This window comes from Drosophila obscura, unplaced genomic scaffold (genome assembly GCF_018151105.1).
Source record: "Drosophila obscura isolate BZ-5 IFL unplaced genomic scaffold, ASM1815110v1 contig_1, whole genome shotgun sequence".
NCBI lineage: Eukaryota > Metazoa > Arthropoda > Insecta > Diptera > Drosophilidae > Drosophila > Drosophila obscura.
In genome coordinates this window covers 8695946-8712551 of record NW_024542679.1, presented here as the reverse complement: position 1 = coordinate 8712551, position 16606 = coordinate 8695946, and the positions used below count along the sequence as shown (strand labels likewise).

Genomic DNA, 16606 nt, shown 5'->3' with positions numbered 1-16606 from the left:
TATCGACATCTATCGAGGCATGGCTTCCGCTTCCTGCTGCTGCTGCTGCTGCTGCTGCTATTGCTTTTGCTTCAAGTGCCACTCGACAACTTGCTACTTAACCTTTCAAGTAGGATTGCCCCACCTCCACACACACACACACACACACACACACACGCGCATTGATTATTAACACCAGTTGCCCCTTGCGCTCCCAGACACTCTATTTATGCCCCGTCGAGGACGTGTCCAGGCAGAGAGATTTGCCCCCTGGAACATGGCCAAATGAGTATTGGATTTCGCCTAGGCCCGGAGCTAATAGATTTTTTGTGTTTATCTGGTGACAGGGACACGGTCCTTGATTGCCAATCGACTTCAATCAAATGAGTTTCTTGCCCTTACGCTGGGGATACCCTTCCAGCACACGGACGAGGATTACGAGCAGGCAGCGGCTGTTGCTGCCACCACTCTGATAACAGTCCATAAATTGTTCTACCCCGCCAGCGGCTTGCGGCGCATTACGCACACGCCACCGAATGCGAAGCCCAAAACTAGCCTCCGCTTAAAGATGATGAATGATGGCTGCGTGCGGGCTGTACAGTCTACATATATGTGTATACGATCCCCATGTATCCCCATGCCATACATAATTTCTGTTTTATTTGCATATTTCCCTGCACCCCATCTAGCGCGGGTTTTCTACTGCAAACAGAAATACCATGCTCATTTTTTCCCGCTAACCATCTCATTTTATTTGAATAAACAACACGTTTCTGCCGCCCCTCCTTATAATGAGGAACATGGACTGGACTGGGCTTCTTATGGCTCTTCCGGCCATCGCCAATGCGTTTGGCCCTACATCTGCTGCCGCAAGGTCACTCCAACATCCACAACAATCATCACTGGACAGATGGCCAGCTGTTGCCCCTTCAAACAATTGCAATTGAGTTTATTTTTAAAGTGGAGCACAATATTTGAGAGTGCCACAGGGAGTTTAGCCGCGAAATTCTCTACTCTAGTTAGGGTATATGTGTGGCGACTTTGTTGCATGGCAGACGCTAAGATAATTCCACGAAAAAATAAATAATTTCGCTGCTTTCATCATCCACACATTGGGCGTACTGGTCGCCAGAATTTTATGAACTTTTGCTCCATTTCGAGTAACAATTTTGTAACGCGTGGCTGGCCGACTGCCAGCGGCAGGGCCAGAGCCGGAGCCTGTATCCGATTCGTCGGACCTGGACAAAGATGCATGGACCCATGCGGTTTCGGACTGCGTGTAATGATGTATTTGTAGCTGTGGGTATGGCCACCCAGGTAACCTTGAATCTCCCGGAACGCGAAAGAGTTCAACTACCTATTTGGGCTGGCGTTTGCAGCGATCGTTGATCATTTGGCTGCCACTTTCAACTGGCCAAAATGCCCGAAAAAATACACAATCCCAACCGGGGGAAAGATAAGAGATGCGAAAGCTATAAATAAATGCAAAGCATTATAATGACAGCAATAAAGAACACGATGATGACGCGGCACACCCCATTCATCAGATTCGATGCGGCACGCACAGCCAGAGCTGGAGCCCGGTCGTGCTGTCCTGCTCTGCTCTGGTCTGGTCTGGAGTCGATTGGAGTCTCGTTCCCGCTGTCTGTTGCACATTTCAATGAACTTTTCTCCGCTGTCTGCGTCTTCGTTTTTGGCCTGCGACAACATGTTGCACATGGCTGCCGGTCGGCAGCAGCCAGCAGCCAGCCGCCGCGGCCCCTTCGCGCTAAGTGCAATATGAGTAGCATTCGTCGCTTAAAGATTATTTAAATCTTTTGCAGGCAGCTGCCTGCTGGCCGACTGACGAAAAAGGGAGCAAGTGGGGCAAGTGGCGAGTGGCAGATTGGAGAACTCTCCCCCGCCTGTTCGAGTCACAGTCACAGTCAAAGAAATGCGGCTAATTGCGAAGCCTGCCACATAGCCACGTTCTTTATAGTCATTTGGTTGTGCTGGTTCCATATGCTATGTGAGCCCGTTCCAGTATCAAGCACGAGCACAAAAAAAGCACAGACACAATTAGCATTTAAACAAAACACATCGTTCCCGTTCCCAAAAATATTTACATCCGCACAGAATTTTGCGAAAACAAGTCTATGCATTTTTTCCCTTGTTCCGGCCAAAAAGCATGAATGATTTCTCAGAATAATAATCCTTTGCATGACATCGCTAAATCATTGTCCATTGTTTCAGCAAAGTTGTTTCCCAAAATAAATACATATACGCCTATCTGCTGGCGAGTTTCAACGACCCCAGATATAAATATGACTGATACAAATTTATGGAAATTCCAAGCAATTGTTCTATATTGTTTCAATCATTCGCACCATAAAAATACATACATACATACCTTTGTTTGGATTTCCAATATTATTCTTTGAAGATGGCTCTGAAACAAAAGAAATGGCCTGGTCATCAAGTTACTATGCTTGGGATTCTGCACCAACTCGCATGTCTGCACTCCACTTCTGCCTTCGCCGTCAGCTGGCTATCAAATTTCACTTTTGACTGTTATTGCTTGCCCCATCCACAGAGCAGAAAGCCAGACATCTACTCATTTAGTTCCGAGACCCCTCATGCAACATGTGGTCTTGGCTCTGCTGCGCTGTGGCTGCTCTGTGGACCGGACTGAGGAGCCAACGACTTGTCTTCGTTGCACTCTCGACTCGGCTGCCGGGTGCGGGACCGATTTATTTATGCAAAGCCGTTTGGGAAATATTTCCCACCTTAAAGGAGGGCTCTTCCAATGTTAAACATATTGATGTTCGTGAATGGGTATTGTGTATCTGTGTGTGTTCTTGTGTTAGCCTTAAAAACAAATAAAGTCAAATTTGGCATGCAAATCCTTTAAATCAAACAAAAGGAATTGCAAACGGGGCGTAAACCAAGGCCAATAAACGTCGACAAGCGACACGCTGGATGACAGCGAATTTTTTGGCCTTCCCTGCCCGAACAGTGCTATCAGCCGGTCCCACCCTTCTCGCAGCCGTACAACAAGTACATCGCAAAACAAATTGGAAAACATAAAATCAACAGAGCTAATAGTTCACTCAGGGGGCAGAACCAGGCGGCAAAGAGTACGCCACGAACCAGGCAGCGCCCAACCAAAAGACCACTCGGATGAGCCCGAACATGGGATGCCCTGGCAAGTTTCAAAAAAAAAACTTAAGCCCTGAAGATAAATCAAATGGGGCTTAAACACTGCTGGGAAATAGTTTCTACAAATCTAAAAAACTATTCGGAATGCAAAATTGGTTTTCAAAAATAGTTTAAAATTCGTATTAAATGTACTAAGTACATTCTTCTTCTTTACATATTTGCTCATTCATTGAAGATGCCTGCTATGTTATACCCTTACCTCCAGCTAGGGTATAACAGAGCAGTCTGTGGATGCCGCTTTTTCTGTCGCTTTCGCGTGCGCCCACCAAGATGGGCCTTTGGGTCCCTGCTTAGTATGACATACTGGCACACTTTTCTTACCTCCAGCCCTCCCTTGCTCGCTCACAGTTCTTGGTATTGGTGTCTTTCGTGTATGACCGGGAAAGCCCTTTGCTATGCCCCCCAGGTCATATTGAGCCGATTTACTATTGAAAATAAAATTTTATTAGAATTTTCCTCACTTTTTTGTCTCCAACGCTCTCTGGGGGGGTTTCCCTTCATTGACTCTTCTTCGGCATTCCTCGTTTGTGTCTCCGCCTCGGACGTTTTTAAATGTGCAACGCTCTGATGACTTTTGAATTTGATGTGCATAACTTTTTACGACACCAACCACTCAGTTCTGCTGCGATGCGATACATACGATGGCCCTCTTCCATGTACATGGAATGTGATTTAACAAAAAAAATTGATAGTATTGGCCGGCTGCAGCAGCTGTTGCTGCCTCTGCTGCTGCTTCTGTTGCTGCTAGTTTGAATAAAATTTTATTGCTTATTGGTTTTGAGAATTGCGTATGGCACGGCGGGGCAAATGGCCGGCGAACTCAAAGCGGCAAATCATAATGACTCATAAATTTATAAGTGAAATATATGAAACTTTGATTTCAGCCAGTGCCGGGGCACCCCAGGCCCACATGGATGAGGATTTTATTTATTATGTTTTGTCTTTCGACACTTTCGCGGGCATTTACATGAGGCGGCACTCGAGTCGCGACCGAACCGGGCCCCGCCTATGTTTGCCGGTTGGGCCCCAAATAATCGGCGCTACGTGCACCCCATTCTAAGCAAACAGGCATAGAGTTCTGGGGAAGCCCAGAATCCCCTGAGTATCACTGAGGCATTGCGTGCATATGGATCGGCGAAAGGGGCAGAAGAAGTCGCTCTGGCATTGGCCACGCGGTCGCTGCACGTGCTGGCGGCGTTCCGTCTGTGAACTGCATAAACGTTGCCTCATTATGTCAGGAAGCCCATTTCGAAATGCCTCAGCTGGCCAGCCTCAGAGGCGGATGCGGACGCGGACGCGGACGCGGGAGATGCTCCCTGCCCAGCAATGTGTCGAAAAGCAAAGTCTTCTTTGGGGATTGTTCAATTTGTGTTACTTTTGTCTTGGGCCAAATGATATCATTAAGTGTTCCGGGCAGATTGTTGAATCAGATGTTTAGCATACGTAGTCGGTAAATTGAGTATGATGGAATTATAAGTACATACATACTGTATGTATGTATGCATTTATCTGAAAGTATTATAAATGGAAAGATTCATTCGTTCAGTTGGAATAATCGAGTAATTATTTTTGGTATTTTGATACGTGACGCAATGGCACATAGACATGGCATATGCCAGGGATAGTTATGCTTATGCATTCGTTTTTTGATATTCTATTTATAAAGCATCTATTTAGTATTAACACATTTGCAGCTTTTAATGAGCATAAAATCCCGCTATACAAGCAACTAGAGAAACTTTTTACACATCTATTTCAAGCGGGTACTAAACATTTTACAGTGAAAGAAATCAGGATAAAAATTTGCCATTGATAGAAGCTAGGGAAGTGAGGAAGATTATTTATTCTTGTAATATCCCAAAGGGTGTCCTGCACTAAGTACCAAGTATCTCAATAGTCGTATTATAATATGTCCACATATAGAAACTTAAGCAAAGGGCAAAGCTATCATTTCGATAAGTGTGAGTCACAATCAGTTAACCATTCAAACTGCTCACTGCCTTTTTTGCAGTGCAGTGATCTGTCATTTAATTCAGATCTTCAGGGAGCTTCCTTGCCATGTGGTGGGAACCGCCGTTTATGATGTGTCAGCAGGCATGCCTGGAAGATCATCAAAATGTGGCCAGTGAACTGTCAGCTGTGTCTAATAAAGTGATGAACACACTTTTCGTTGTTGAATGATCACAATTGATACTAATTTGCATTCCGAACCATAAACCGAAAACTGGCGGCGTGAAAGTGTTGAGTCTTGAATGGGAAATTTGTGTATCTTGTGGGTTCTTCTAGAGCCATTCTTGATAAATATTAATTGTCGGCCCCTGGTCCAGTGACAATTTGAGGTCAGCGGCATAGTTTCTAAATGTACATGATCTCGTATCTGTATCCGTATCTACATCTGTTTTTGTTTCTGTGGGGAACTGGGAGCTGGCGCCCATTAATTGTGTTAGATTATGCACACATGACAAGGGGAGAGGTCGAATTGGACAACAGCAGACTGGCAGACAGACAGACAGACAGACAGGGAGGCAGAAGTTTGCTGAGAACTTGAATGGGTTTATCAGTTGCCCTTGGTGGACGCGGGCAAGTAGAAAACGAGTTGAGGCTGGGATTACAATGATTTATTGGTTGGGCCCAATTTGAAGCTTGCAACACAAATAACTTGACAAAAAGTGTATTTATGGGTAATTTTCGGCATTGATCTCTGACATTCCAGCTGCCACAGAGCCGCTGACAAAAACAAACTAAAAGCTGTCTTCGGTTCTAGGTGTGTCTCCGCTGCCCTATCTAGCGAAGATCTAGCGATCCGGCTCTCCTAATTCTCGTTAATCTCGGCCGCCGATCTGCCCCGCTGCAGATCCCATGAATGACGCATAGGTCCGCCCGCTCGACTCGCCAATTTTTGTGAGCGAAAGCCGACCACAAAGTTGTGTGGCTTCCAGATGGGCGGGCACATGCTGCCGCTTGGGTGTGTGTGTGTGTGGACAAGGGCTTCGTGGCTTGCGCCGTGTTCCCGTAATTGCAATATACAGTCGTCCGTGGGGTACCTGAGGGATGCTTGCACATAATTTGCCCGTCGCGTCAAGTGCGACTCGTGTTACCAATAATTGCGGCCGACTGAGAACGTGTCGGTGTCTGCGGTGGGCTTACTGTGCCGCACAAGTGTCCGCTTGCGTGAACTCCCACTCGTAGTTATTTATTGCCAAATATAAATATATTCGTTACATATTTAAGCGGGAGTTAATCCTTTCTCTGTTGTTTCTTGCAGTGTTGTGGCTTTGGTCAAGATGCGTCCGCCACTGTTGATTCTGGGTCTGGTCTGGACGCTTTTAGTTCCTGCCCGGGGCTCCTTTGATCTAATAGGACAGTCCATTAAAGGTAAATATTAAATATTAGCGCAGAGCAGTAACAATTCTACATGATGTCTACATGATATCTGCACAAATATTCAACCTAAAGTATGCAATGCTTTGCTTTACTTTTGTTTATACATGTAATATAGCTGTAGATGTGTGTAGCATTGATGTAGATATGATGTCGACTTATTTTTTAAATTAATTAATTAATATTAGGGCAATATTTAACCATGAAATTAATTCAATGAACATAAGAAAAATAAGTTAAAATTTAAAAAATTAATTTAAATTTTTGTGTTTTATTTTTCTCACTAATTGGAAAACTAGAAAGTTAAGGGAACGAGCAAATATAAGGAAATGTATATAATATAATATATAATATATAAGTTGCTGGCCATACCCAAACAATATCTAATTTATGCACATGTAAATAATTAAGGTGTCGTTTTTTATCCACCATCCCCACATTCACCCTTGCAGATGCCCTTGCCGAGTACACGCTGACGGACATCATGAATAACAATCAATTTGCGGGCATCGAGTTCGGTGAGGCGGAGGATGGGTTTCCTGCCTTTCGGTTTCTGCAGACGGCAGACGTAAAGTCGCCGTACCGCATGCTGCTGCCGGAGAAGCTGTACGAATTCGCCATTCTAATCACTTACCGCCAGAGCTCACTGAAGGGTGGCTACCTGTTCAGCGTGGTGAACCCGCTGGACACCGTTGTCCAGCTGGGGGTTCACCTCTCGCCGGTGGTGAAAAACAGCTACAATGTGTCGCTCGTCTACACTCAGGCCGACCAGAGCATAGGCCGCAAGTTGGCCAGCTTCAGTGTGGCTCATGTGGCGGAAAAGTGGAACTCGATTGCACTCCAGGTGCTCAGCGACCGGGTTTCCTTCTACTACGACTGCGAGCTGCGCAACACCACGCTGGTGACCCGGGAGCCCATTGAATTGGTCTTCGACTCGGCCTCCACGCTCTACATTGGCCAGGCGGGCTCCATAATTGGTGGAAAGTTCGAGGTAAGTCTGTCGGCGGCCAATTTCGTTAGCGTTTTGAGTTTTAATCAGATTTCAGTGGAATAATTTTCGAAATGCTAGAGCGCACACATCTGTTTAGTTTCCTAAGAGGGGGGTTTATGGGCACATTAATTGAAATGGAATCTATTTCCGTGAGGGAATGGGGCATGTGATCCGTGGCTATACCTGTTTTGAAATCCTCCAAGTGCAGCAATTGTAACGGCCTCAAGTGGCATTTCATGCCGCAAGAGCTGCGAGCTTTTCACCACTCGCCACACCCGCCACTCGGGAGTTCTGAGTGACTCCAGCCACCCCTAAGTGGCGCCATTTGAACAGCTGGCGGCCAAAGTTGCCAGCCACTCGACGCAACGCAAAGCGACACATTACGTATACCCCACGGTGGCCCGAGTCTCACTCAAGGCACACTCAAGGCTCGTTGGCTCTCTCTCTCTCTCTCTCTGGCTCTCCCGTAGCATTCAGCGGTGGTTGGTAATTCAGCAGCCGAATGCCGAGGTTCACGAGGGCGGCACGGCACGAGGTCGTTTGTGTTGTCTGTGGCACGAACAGATTGCTGTGATTTGATGGGCCTCCTTGGGCTGCGGGTGCGTTTACCTTTCAGTTGCGTTCGCGTTTCCATACCGTTCAGATGGGCAGGCGGCAGCGTCTAAGATGCATTTTTTGTTGCTGAAGCCGGACTCTGCTGTAAACCCGTGCGGTCGGTGCTCGTCCTCGTCCTTACTGTCGTCTCCGTTGCTGTCGGTGCCATCGTCGTCGTCGTCGTCGTCATTGCCGGACGTCGTGAGTGCGGTGGCAGCTGGTGCTCCTTCTCATGCTCCTAATCCGGCTCCAACAACTGCACATGAAGCCCTGAGCAGGCCTAGCCGCAAAAAGGAAAGTGATTTATATGCCTAAATGAAAAATATGCCTCCTGAGTGAGCCGGAACCTCGAGAATCGAGTCAATTAAAGTTCAATTATGCGACCAAAACTGAAGGACAGGCCGCGCAAGCGTTTGAAAATTCGACCGTTGAACTTGCACTGACTGACCGACCACGGACCAATCGACCAACTGCCACACAAGTGTGTTCTCCAGCATAATCCCGGCAATCGATCATATCACAGCTAGCATATCGGTGCGGTTCCCGTGCAGGACTTATCAACTCTAGGGGCTAAACCAGACACATACATATATACTATGTCGTAGGGCCAGTGATAAGTAACAAAGCCAATACAAATATTTGCAATTAGTGTGGCATGTGCGCGGAGCTCACATTGTTGCAATTGTTATACTCTGTTGTACGTTTCTTGTTGTCCGTCGCTGTCGCCGTCGCCGCGTCGTTTTCGTCGCTCAAGTTGCGGCTGCCGCTTGTAAAAGTTTCGTTGCACAGTTTTGGGGCACCGTGAGCGACGTGAAGCCGGAGCAAGTCATCAAGAATTTAACTCTGCCCCAAAGCAAACCAGTGTTCAAACTCCTCCGCGGCCTGGCCACCCCGACTCCAGACACTGTGGCTCTGGCTGTGGCCTGTGTGACGCTTGGTCGAATGGAAATCAATCAATTGCACAATGGCAAGCTAAAGTGCATGTAGTGTGAAAAAGTTGAATTAATTGCACACAGCAGGACATCAAAGTTAAGAAATAGCCTGAACAACAGTGTAAACAACAAAAAAAAAACAGAAACAAAAACCAAAAAAAAAAAAACAGAAAACAGAAAAACAAAACTCTCTGAAGAGAAGAAAAACCCGAGAGTAAATAACATGTGCTGTCATTTGTAATTACAAACGAGCATCGCAGAAAAAAAAACGTAAAACCATACATACATACATAATACACAATTACAATAAATTTTAAAATAAAACTCATACCTTAACGCGCGTGCATAAATAAAGCAAAGTATTTGCAATTAAATTATCTGTGATTTTTGTCAACATATTCAATACAATATCCCATACGCGCCCCATACGCGTCCCATACGTGTGCATATCCCGGTAATTTATAGTGAAGTCCTCCCAATGCGTTCGGCTTAAAGGTAAATATGGATTCCAGCCGGAATAAGGGCCACAATATGCGCCACTCACTCGCACACAAATGGTTTGGAATGTCGCCCATCAAATTGAACAGGGTTCGCGCATAAATTATGACAAGCGAGGTCCGGGCCAGGCCTGAACTGAACAGACCAGAAGAGGCCAGAGCAGGCTAGGGCAGGCCAGAAAAGCAGTGAGGCAGTGAGGCAGTGAGGCAGTCAGGCAGTCAGAGCGGAGTGGCATAAAGCCTCATGGATTGGCTGTGTGCCTTCTCGTTGGCGCGCCTAAATCAATGGCAAACTCATTAAAGCGCCAACGAGAACTGTTTTTGGCCCCCGACGCGTCTCTAACCACAGACATAGCCGTACTCCCCGGCACCCGGCCCGCTGCTTCGTGCATATGCATATTAAAGCAGCACTGGGCGTATACGTAACATATATCCGTCTATTTATTATGGTGGGTGGCAAGGCGCCCGCCTTTTGTCTTTGCCCACTGCCAGCTCCGCACATGGCCAAAAGGCAAGGGAAAATACGTTTTATTTATTAAATAAAAACGCTGCCAAGAAGGCGTTCTCGGCCCACTCTGGCTTTCATTTTAATGGGCGTCCTTGAAGCGGCATCGGGTTGATCAAACAAAAGATAAAGTTGGGCAGAAGCGAGAGTTAACCCTTCCAAGCCTAGACTTGCAAGTACACCAAACTCGAATGGGACCTGGGGTCCTGCCAGCTTCCGCTTGAAGTTGCTCCAGCAATTCACTTGCACTTAATCGTGCCACAGGACACAAATTATGAGATAACAAACTGCCGTCCAGCGTACATATGTACATATTTACATACCTAAATGCGAATGTGAATGTGAATGTCTTGCCATGTTTTCACTTTTGACCAAATTACGAGCGAGCATCATAAATATTCATGTGTGTGCATTGTTAATATGCATTTAAATATCACAGTCTGATTGTTTTGCTATTGTTTGCCACACTGCCTGCCACACTGCCTTCCACAAGGCTTCGCCACCTCTCCCTGAGAGACAGCAGGTACGAGCATGGACTTCGCTGTCCTGTTTGTAATTTTAATTGTGAATTTATCAATTTACCATCATAATGCAATATTAGGACCATTATGCCGACACAATTTCAAATTCAATTTGAAATGTGTATTCACATATTTGGTTTGGTCAGCCTGACAACCCGAATCTCCTCCTTCTCTCCTGGATCCCTTTCAATCGGCGTCATTGTGTGCCGCGATTGTGTTCGAAATTAGTTTTTGACTAAAGCTCCAGCCCAAAAGAGTTTCCCCCCAGAATATCCATTTACAGTACGGCACAATTGGGGGCTCAAATGGAAATGGAAATATGACCTATGGATGAAAACAAAGCGATTGTTTTCCAAATTATTAATATTTAATTCACGTCACATTGGTTGTTGAATCATTTAAGAGCAGCGCCAGTCAGGTGATAGCCCATTGATTAGCTCTTTGTTAAACTTGGATAGTATATTCCTATACGAACCATATTCCACGGGAATATGCGCTCAATACGATAAATAATTTCAGCTAATATTTATTTTTTATCTTTGTTGTCATAGTTGGGAAAGTGGCTGAAAATGTACTTGTCAAGTAGATAAATATTTCGCTCTTAGTTAGTCTCGGCATCACGTACAGTGTGTCACGTAATGCACATGTTATAGCATGTACAATAGATATGTATGAGGTCGATTTTAGCAACTATAATATCCTTACAGACACGTCATCTCAGATTATTTTAAAATTATGCGATGTTCATAGGACAGAAACGTTTTGTGGTTTCGAAGCTTGCACATAATTTATTTTGATTTGCGTTTCTCTTGTCCATAGCAATACATGACAACAAATGTAATATCTCAGCAGATATTTTTGCCTTATTCGAATCAATTATTTGCCGATGAACTCGACTATATGGTACATTAACTGTGGAATTCTCATTAGTTGTATTTATTTCTGCTTGAAGAACGGCCATGAAAATTTGTGCCCAACACAAATGTACGCACGCATGCACATAGGTATAGGTATACTCGTACTGTGTACCTTCCCTTTTGTATTTATGCCCATAAATGGATTTTTTATTACGCCTAGAGCTGCAGGTCGTTAAAGTCATACATATTCGGGTGCCTATTTTATGAACCTGGAGGGGCTACGGATACCAGGGGACCACATAAAACCCATAAGAAAATGCCAACTGAACAGAAATTTCTTTGATGAGTACAAAAGTTGTGGAAGGAAAAACTATGATTATTTTGTAATTTTATGACCACCCCCAGGCGGCAATCCATCCGAACCAATGGGGCGGTACCAATAAACATAAATTATGTAAATTTTTGGCTTTAATTATACAACCCGATAGCACCGCCTCCTTATGCAGGAGTCCTGTTGCCATACATGTATGTGGGACTGCCGCATGGCCAGGGAAGCACACCGATTATTCGGATAGTTATTAATTAAGCCAGAGACTTCATGGGCGCGTTTTAATCATTGGGAACACGCGTCACCGTTCCCATCAGCAGGAGCAGTTCTACAACCACCATATACCATATACCGTACATAGATGGTGCCATGGTGCCATAGACTGGACTGGGATGAGCCTGGGACTGGGACTGGGACTGGGAGGAGGAGGAGCTGTCAGGCAGTTGCTGCTTATCGATCAAACGCTCACAAAAGTCACAGGGCCTGAGGTTAGACAGAAGACATTTCTTCCGGGGACATTTCAGCCCGGGCTCCGACTTCGTATTAAGGATACATATGTGACATATGTATGCCAGAAACAGCACACCGCCCCACCAACCGCAACCTTGCCACAGATAGCGCTAGCTGCAGACAAAGACTCACAGAGAAAGGGAAATTTGTGCGGAAAACGGTGCTTATTAAAAATTACATGTCAAACGGAAGCGTACCAAAGGAAACCCACACACACACAGAGCAACCAGAACGGAACCCACATGAGATGAGTTGACATAAAACATTCTGCATGGGTTTTGGGTTTTACATTTCAGGCACAGCGGACAGGGGACAGAGGGGACAGGGCACAGGTGTGGGGCGCATAACCCTTTTAAAACATTTTGCCCATTATCTTCATTAGGCGCTAATGTCCGAAAAGGTTTGGGCCCAACTATTCTCTGCTTTTTTTTTTCTCTGGTCGCATTTAACTTTTCGGCTACCTACCCATGACAACTTCAAAAGTCGTTACTCATTTTTGTGTACTTAATTTGGAGGAGATAACAAATTTTCTTATCGCACTCAGCCGGCCCTGGCGCCATTTTTTTTTGCCCCTTTTCATTAAGAACAAGGAGAGGAATAAGAAGAAGGTAATTTCATTAGAAAACTTGAACCGTGTCAAACTTTAAGCTTAAACAGCGTCTGTGTGCCGCAGTCTCAGTGCCTGCCTCAGTCTCAGACGCGGCACTCGGCTCAGCAGCCTGCAGTCGCAGAATTTTAATGCTGCGTGAAGAATGCCACGAGGTGGCAGGAGTAGGAGTAGGAGGAGGCGGAGGCGGAGTATAAGGAGGCTTAGAGCTGGAAATGGAAGCAGGGCCAAGAGCAAGAGCGGCCCGCAGCCGCTTGACTTGGCATAAAAAAAGTTTCCTTTGGCTTCCACTTTTGGGCGCGTACAAAAAGTTTGTGCTACACCGCCGACTCGTTGACTCAATAACTGGTTGCCGCCCCCGCCCCAGAAAGAAAGCCTTAGCCGGGGCCGTGGCCGGGGGCCGGGGCCTGGGCGTGCCCCGACCGGGTGTTAAAGACTCAAGGTGGGGGCCCATGGACGCTGCTGGTACTGGCACTCATAGCGTAGCTTCTAGACTGACACGATTATCGTAATTATGCGCTGGCAGTAGCATACTTTTCTGAGCCACGTAATGCGTTGTGTTGCTGGGTGAACGAGAGTGCGAATGCTCGGGGTGTTGTCCCTGGGAATGTTTTCTGTACGAGGATGTAAAGCCAACTTTCGCCGCAATTATGTAGCTTGAAAAGTTGCAGCTCGGTTTTTATTTAGCTTTTACTTTTCCACTTTTTTTTTTCGGGGCACTGCCGCCTCAAGGACACGCCCACATAACCCTCTGGCAAACACTCGGCTTATGCCCGAGACGCAGCCTTAGCCTTATTGCGGTTCCCCCGCCCAAAAAAAAAAATATGGGCCAAGACGTCTCGAGAGCATGTGACCAATTTGTACGGCTGCTCGTTCCTCCTGAGTCGCGTTCGTTGTTGCTTGCCTTTGACGTTGCTATAATTCAATATTTTTCCCAAATAAACTTGTTGGCAGCTTAACTTTTCATAAAGTTTGCCTCTCCCCACACCCCTCAGCTGTTGCGTGCCACGGTTCGGGGTATATCGAACCAACACACTCACTCTTCCTCAAAGATCGACTGGGAGCTAGCGCTCCCACAGGAAACGCTGCTTTGCAGGGTGTCAGGCAGCCCATGTGACAGTTGGCTTTTGCCGCATTCGGTTATGTTTTTCAGCCGCCGCTGCCACCCGCTGCCACCCGCTGCGCCGCAAATCAGTGAGAAAATGCTGACAAGCGTCGGGGAAAAATAAGAAGCAGAATTAAATAAAACGTATTACATTTGTAGCGTTTACAGGAAGTGAGCGAGTGTGAGGGGTCGAAGTCCCCCTTCGAGTGCCTGTTAAGAGGGGGACGTGCTGTAGGCTTCCTTTGTGTGCAAACGTGTGCGTGTGCGTGTGTGTGTGCTTGTGGCATGTGGCATGTGTACAAAAACGCTTTGTGGCAAGGCAAGCACCTTCCTTCTAGTGGGTGGGTGGGAGGCTGGCGAGCTTAATACTTGCCACAAAAACCATTAGGCATCGGTGGCAACAACATCGGTATCGAAGCCAGCATCAGAGCTATCGTAAGAGCTATGCCCGAGCCAAAGTCCAGTTCAGGCCAAGTGACCGGGTCAAATACATTCGTCGACAAACCAATACCAAACCAAACCAAACCAAACCATTTGTGTGGCAGTTGTGGCAATTGTGGCAGCAGCAGCCCGATTCGCCCACACCGCCAACTAATTAATATTCCAATTTATGCATTTTCTTTCAGGCAATTCGATTCGATTCGATTCGATTCGTCGCTATTCCGTTCGGTTCTTCGTTCTTCTCGTTTATTCGCGCCGCTTGCGTAGTTGTGAGCCAAGTGCTTCGCGGGTCCGAAAAATAGTGAGTGGCGACGTGTAAATATCGTACAAAATGGCAATGGTCATATCGACGCGTGCGAAACTCGTGATTACCGCGCTGATTCTGTTCTTCCTGCTCGGCATCGTGCTCGTCACGGGCTCCACGAAGGGATGGTTTAATCCCAACCGCTACAACGGCGAGCGGGTGGCAGCTAGGATACAGGTAACTGAGTTGAACCCCTTCCTGTTGGCCCCCCAAAACGGGCAACCGGTTTGAGTTGTGCTTTAACTAATGGCATTTCAACTAATTAAAAAGAACTGCCCAATTAATTATAGTTATAATCAACACGTGTCCGTCGGCTCTGTCTCCGCTCTGACCACTTTACGGGTCTAAACACTGCGCACTGTGTTGTGTAGTGTGTGGTAATGCTAAATGCTCAACATCCTGTCCCTTCAAATGCAAACAAATGTCACCGCTCTGAGGTCTTGGACGGGGGATTGCTCTGCTGTTTCTGCTGGCACTGGAGCAGTTAGACGGGACTGGAACTGCGACTGGAACTGCGACGGGGGCTGGGGATGGGTGTCTCGCGGCTTATGCGCGTCCAACACGCACATTGCAAGCAAACCCACAACCAGAGAACCCACAACAAGTTGTGGAAACAACTTTTGAGCACAGTCCCACCCACACAGTCCACACAGTCCACACCTTCCCAAAGCAGCCACGCAGTCAGTGCGAGCGAAGAGCAAATAAAGCATAGTCCTACACTATGCGGAAACAAATAAAGTTTATTGTGACAAATGTTTCATGACAGCAGACCATTTGGCCCTGGCCGAGCACACCTGTCGCCGCCGCGTGCGAATCCGACTGCTGCGCACAAATGAAACCCATTGCAATTATTAGGGCACATTATAAGCATTTTGTAGCCGCCGCCAGCACACAAGATAAATTGATAAGTCTGACACGGGTCCGAACGCCCTTGAACACACTTTTCTGTGCGACGAGCGCGGGTCAAGTTTGCGGCGATGCGGCACACACGACGTATACGTATTGCTTCCTGTCAGGATATTGCGGATTCCGCTCTACGACGCTGTTTTGATGGACGTTATGCATACATATATGATTGTATTGTTTTATCCTGTAAATGGTTTGATTATATATTAAATGGATAAATTCGTTTCCCGAATTTCCCGCGCCTTACGCACTCAAAATATAACTCAAGTATTCAAATTCAGCAATCAAAGTTGAATGAAAGATGAAGAGGCACTCAAAAGAATTTGAATTATTTTTGCAGTGGGTAAAATGCTGCGAAATATTAGCATGGCTCTGCTCTTGTATTGCCTCACAGATCTGCCCCTGAATGAATCTTTACACTGACCCCTATGACTACAATTAGATCTAATGATTGCATTCTCTTCTTAGTTATGGATAAGTTTTCCTTGATTACAACATTGTTGCCCCTACATTACACTCACCATTGGCGGGCAGGTCTGCCCTAAAGGCCACCCCCACTGAGTCGCAGCCCTCCATTTAGAGTAAACTTCGACTAATACCTGCATAATTGTTGTGCTAATTATGTCAGCACGCCCTATTAATGGTTCTATTGACACCCGCCGCTAGGGGCGGGCGTCGCGTCTGGATGTGGCCTTCCCTTCCCTTCCATATATGTATGTATTTATACCTGCACTGCTTTGACATTATTTACGCTTACTTATGGGTTTGGCTGGCTTCACCTGACGCGGCAGTGCCTCCCAGTGCCCCCGTGTCCCCATTTCTGGACTCTGAAAACAGTGATTAAACTAATTTTATGCAGCAGCGAAGGCGAACGGAGAACATAGAACGGAGAACGGAGAACGGCAAACCGCACAACAGGACGAGGGCGAGGCAATAAAAAACCATTTAAA

At 46.4% G+C, this 16606-nt stretch overlaps 1 protein-coding gene across 9 annotated transcripts in view; it reads left to right on the top strand.

The window, feature by feature from the left end:
- LOC111070480 (collagen alpha-1(XVIII) chain) overlaps positions 1-16606 on the top strand; it is a 52958-nt gene that overhangs the window by 6392 nt on the left and 29960 nt on the right. For 8 of the 9 annotated variants that reach the window (XM_022361066.2, XM_022361065.2, XM_022361063.2 and 5 more), the window contains exons 1-2: positions 8272-9570; positions 14632-14927. In XM_022361066.2, the coding sequence (XP_022216758.1) occupies positions 14778-14927 (150 nt within the window). In that variant the 5' untranslated portion in view covers positions 8272-9570; positions 14632-14777. Of the gene's footprint in view, positions 1-6442; positions 6553-7010; positions 7550-8271; positions 9571-14631; positions 14928-16606 lie in introns of those variants that run through there. The other variant, XM_041592306.1, reaches the window with a different exon arrangement.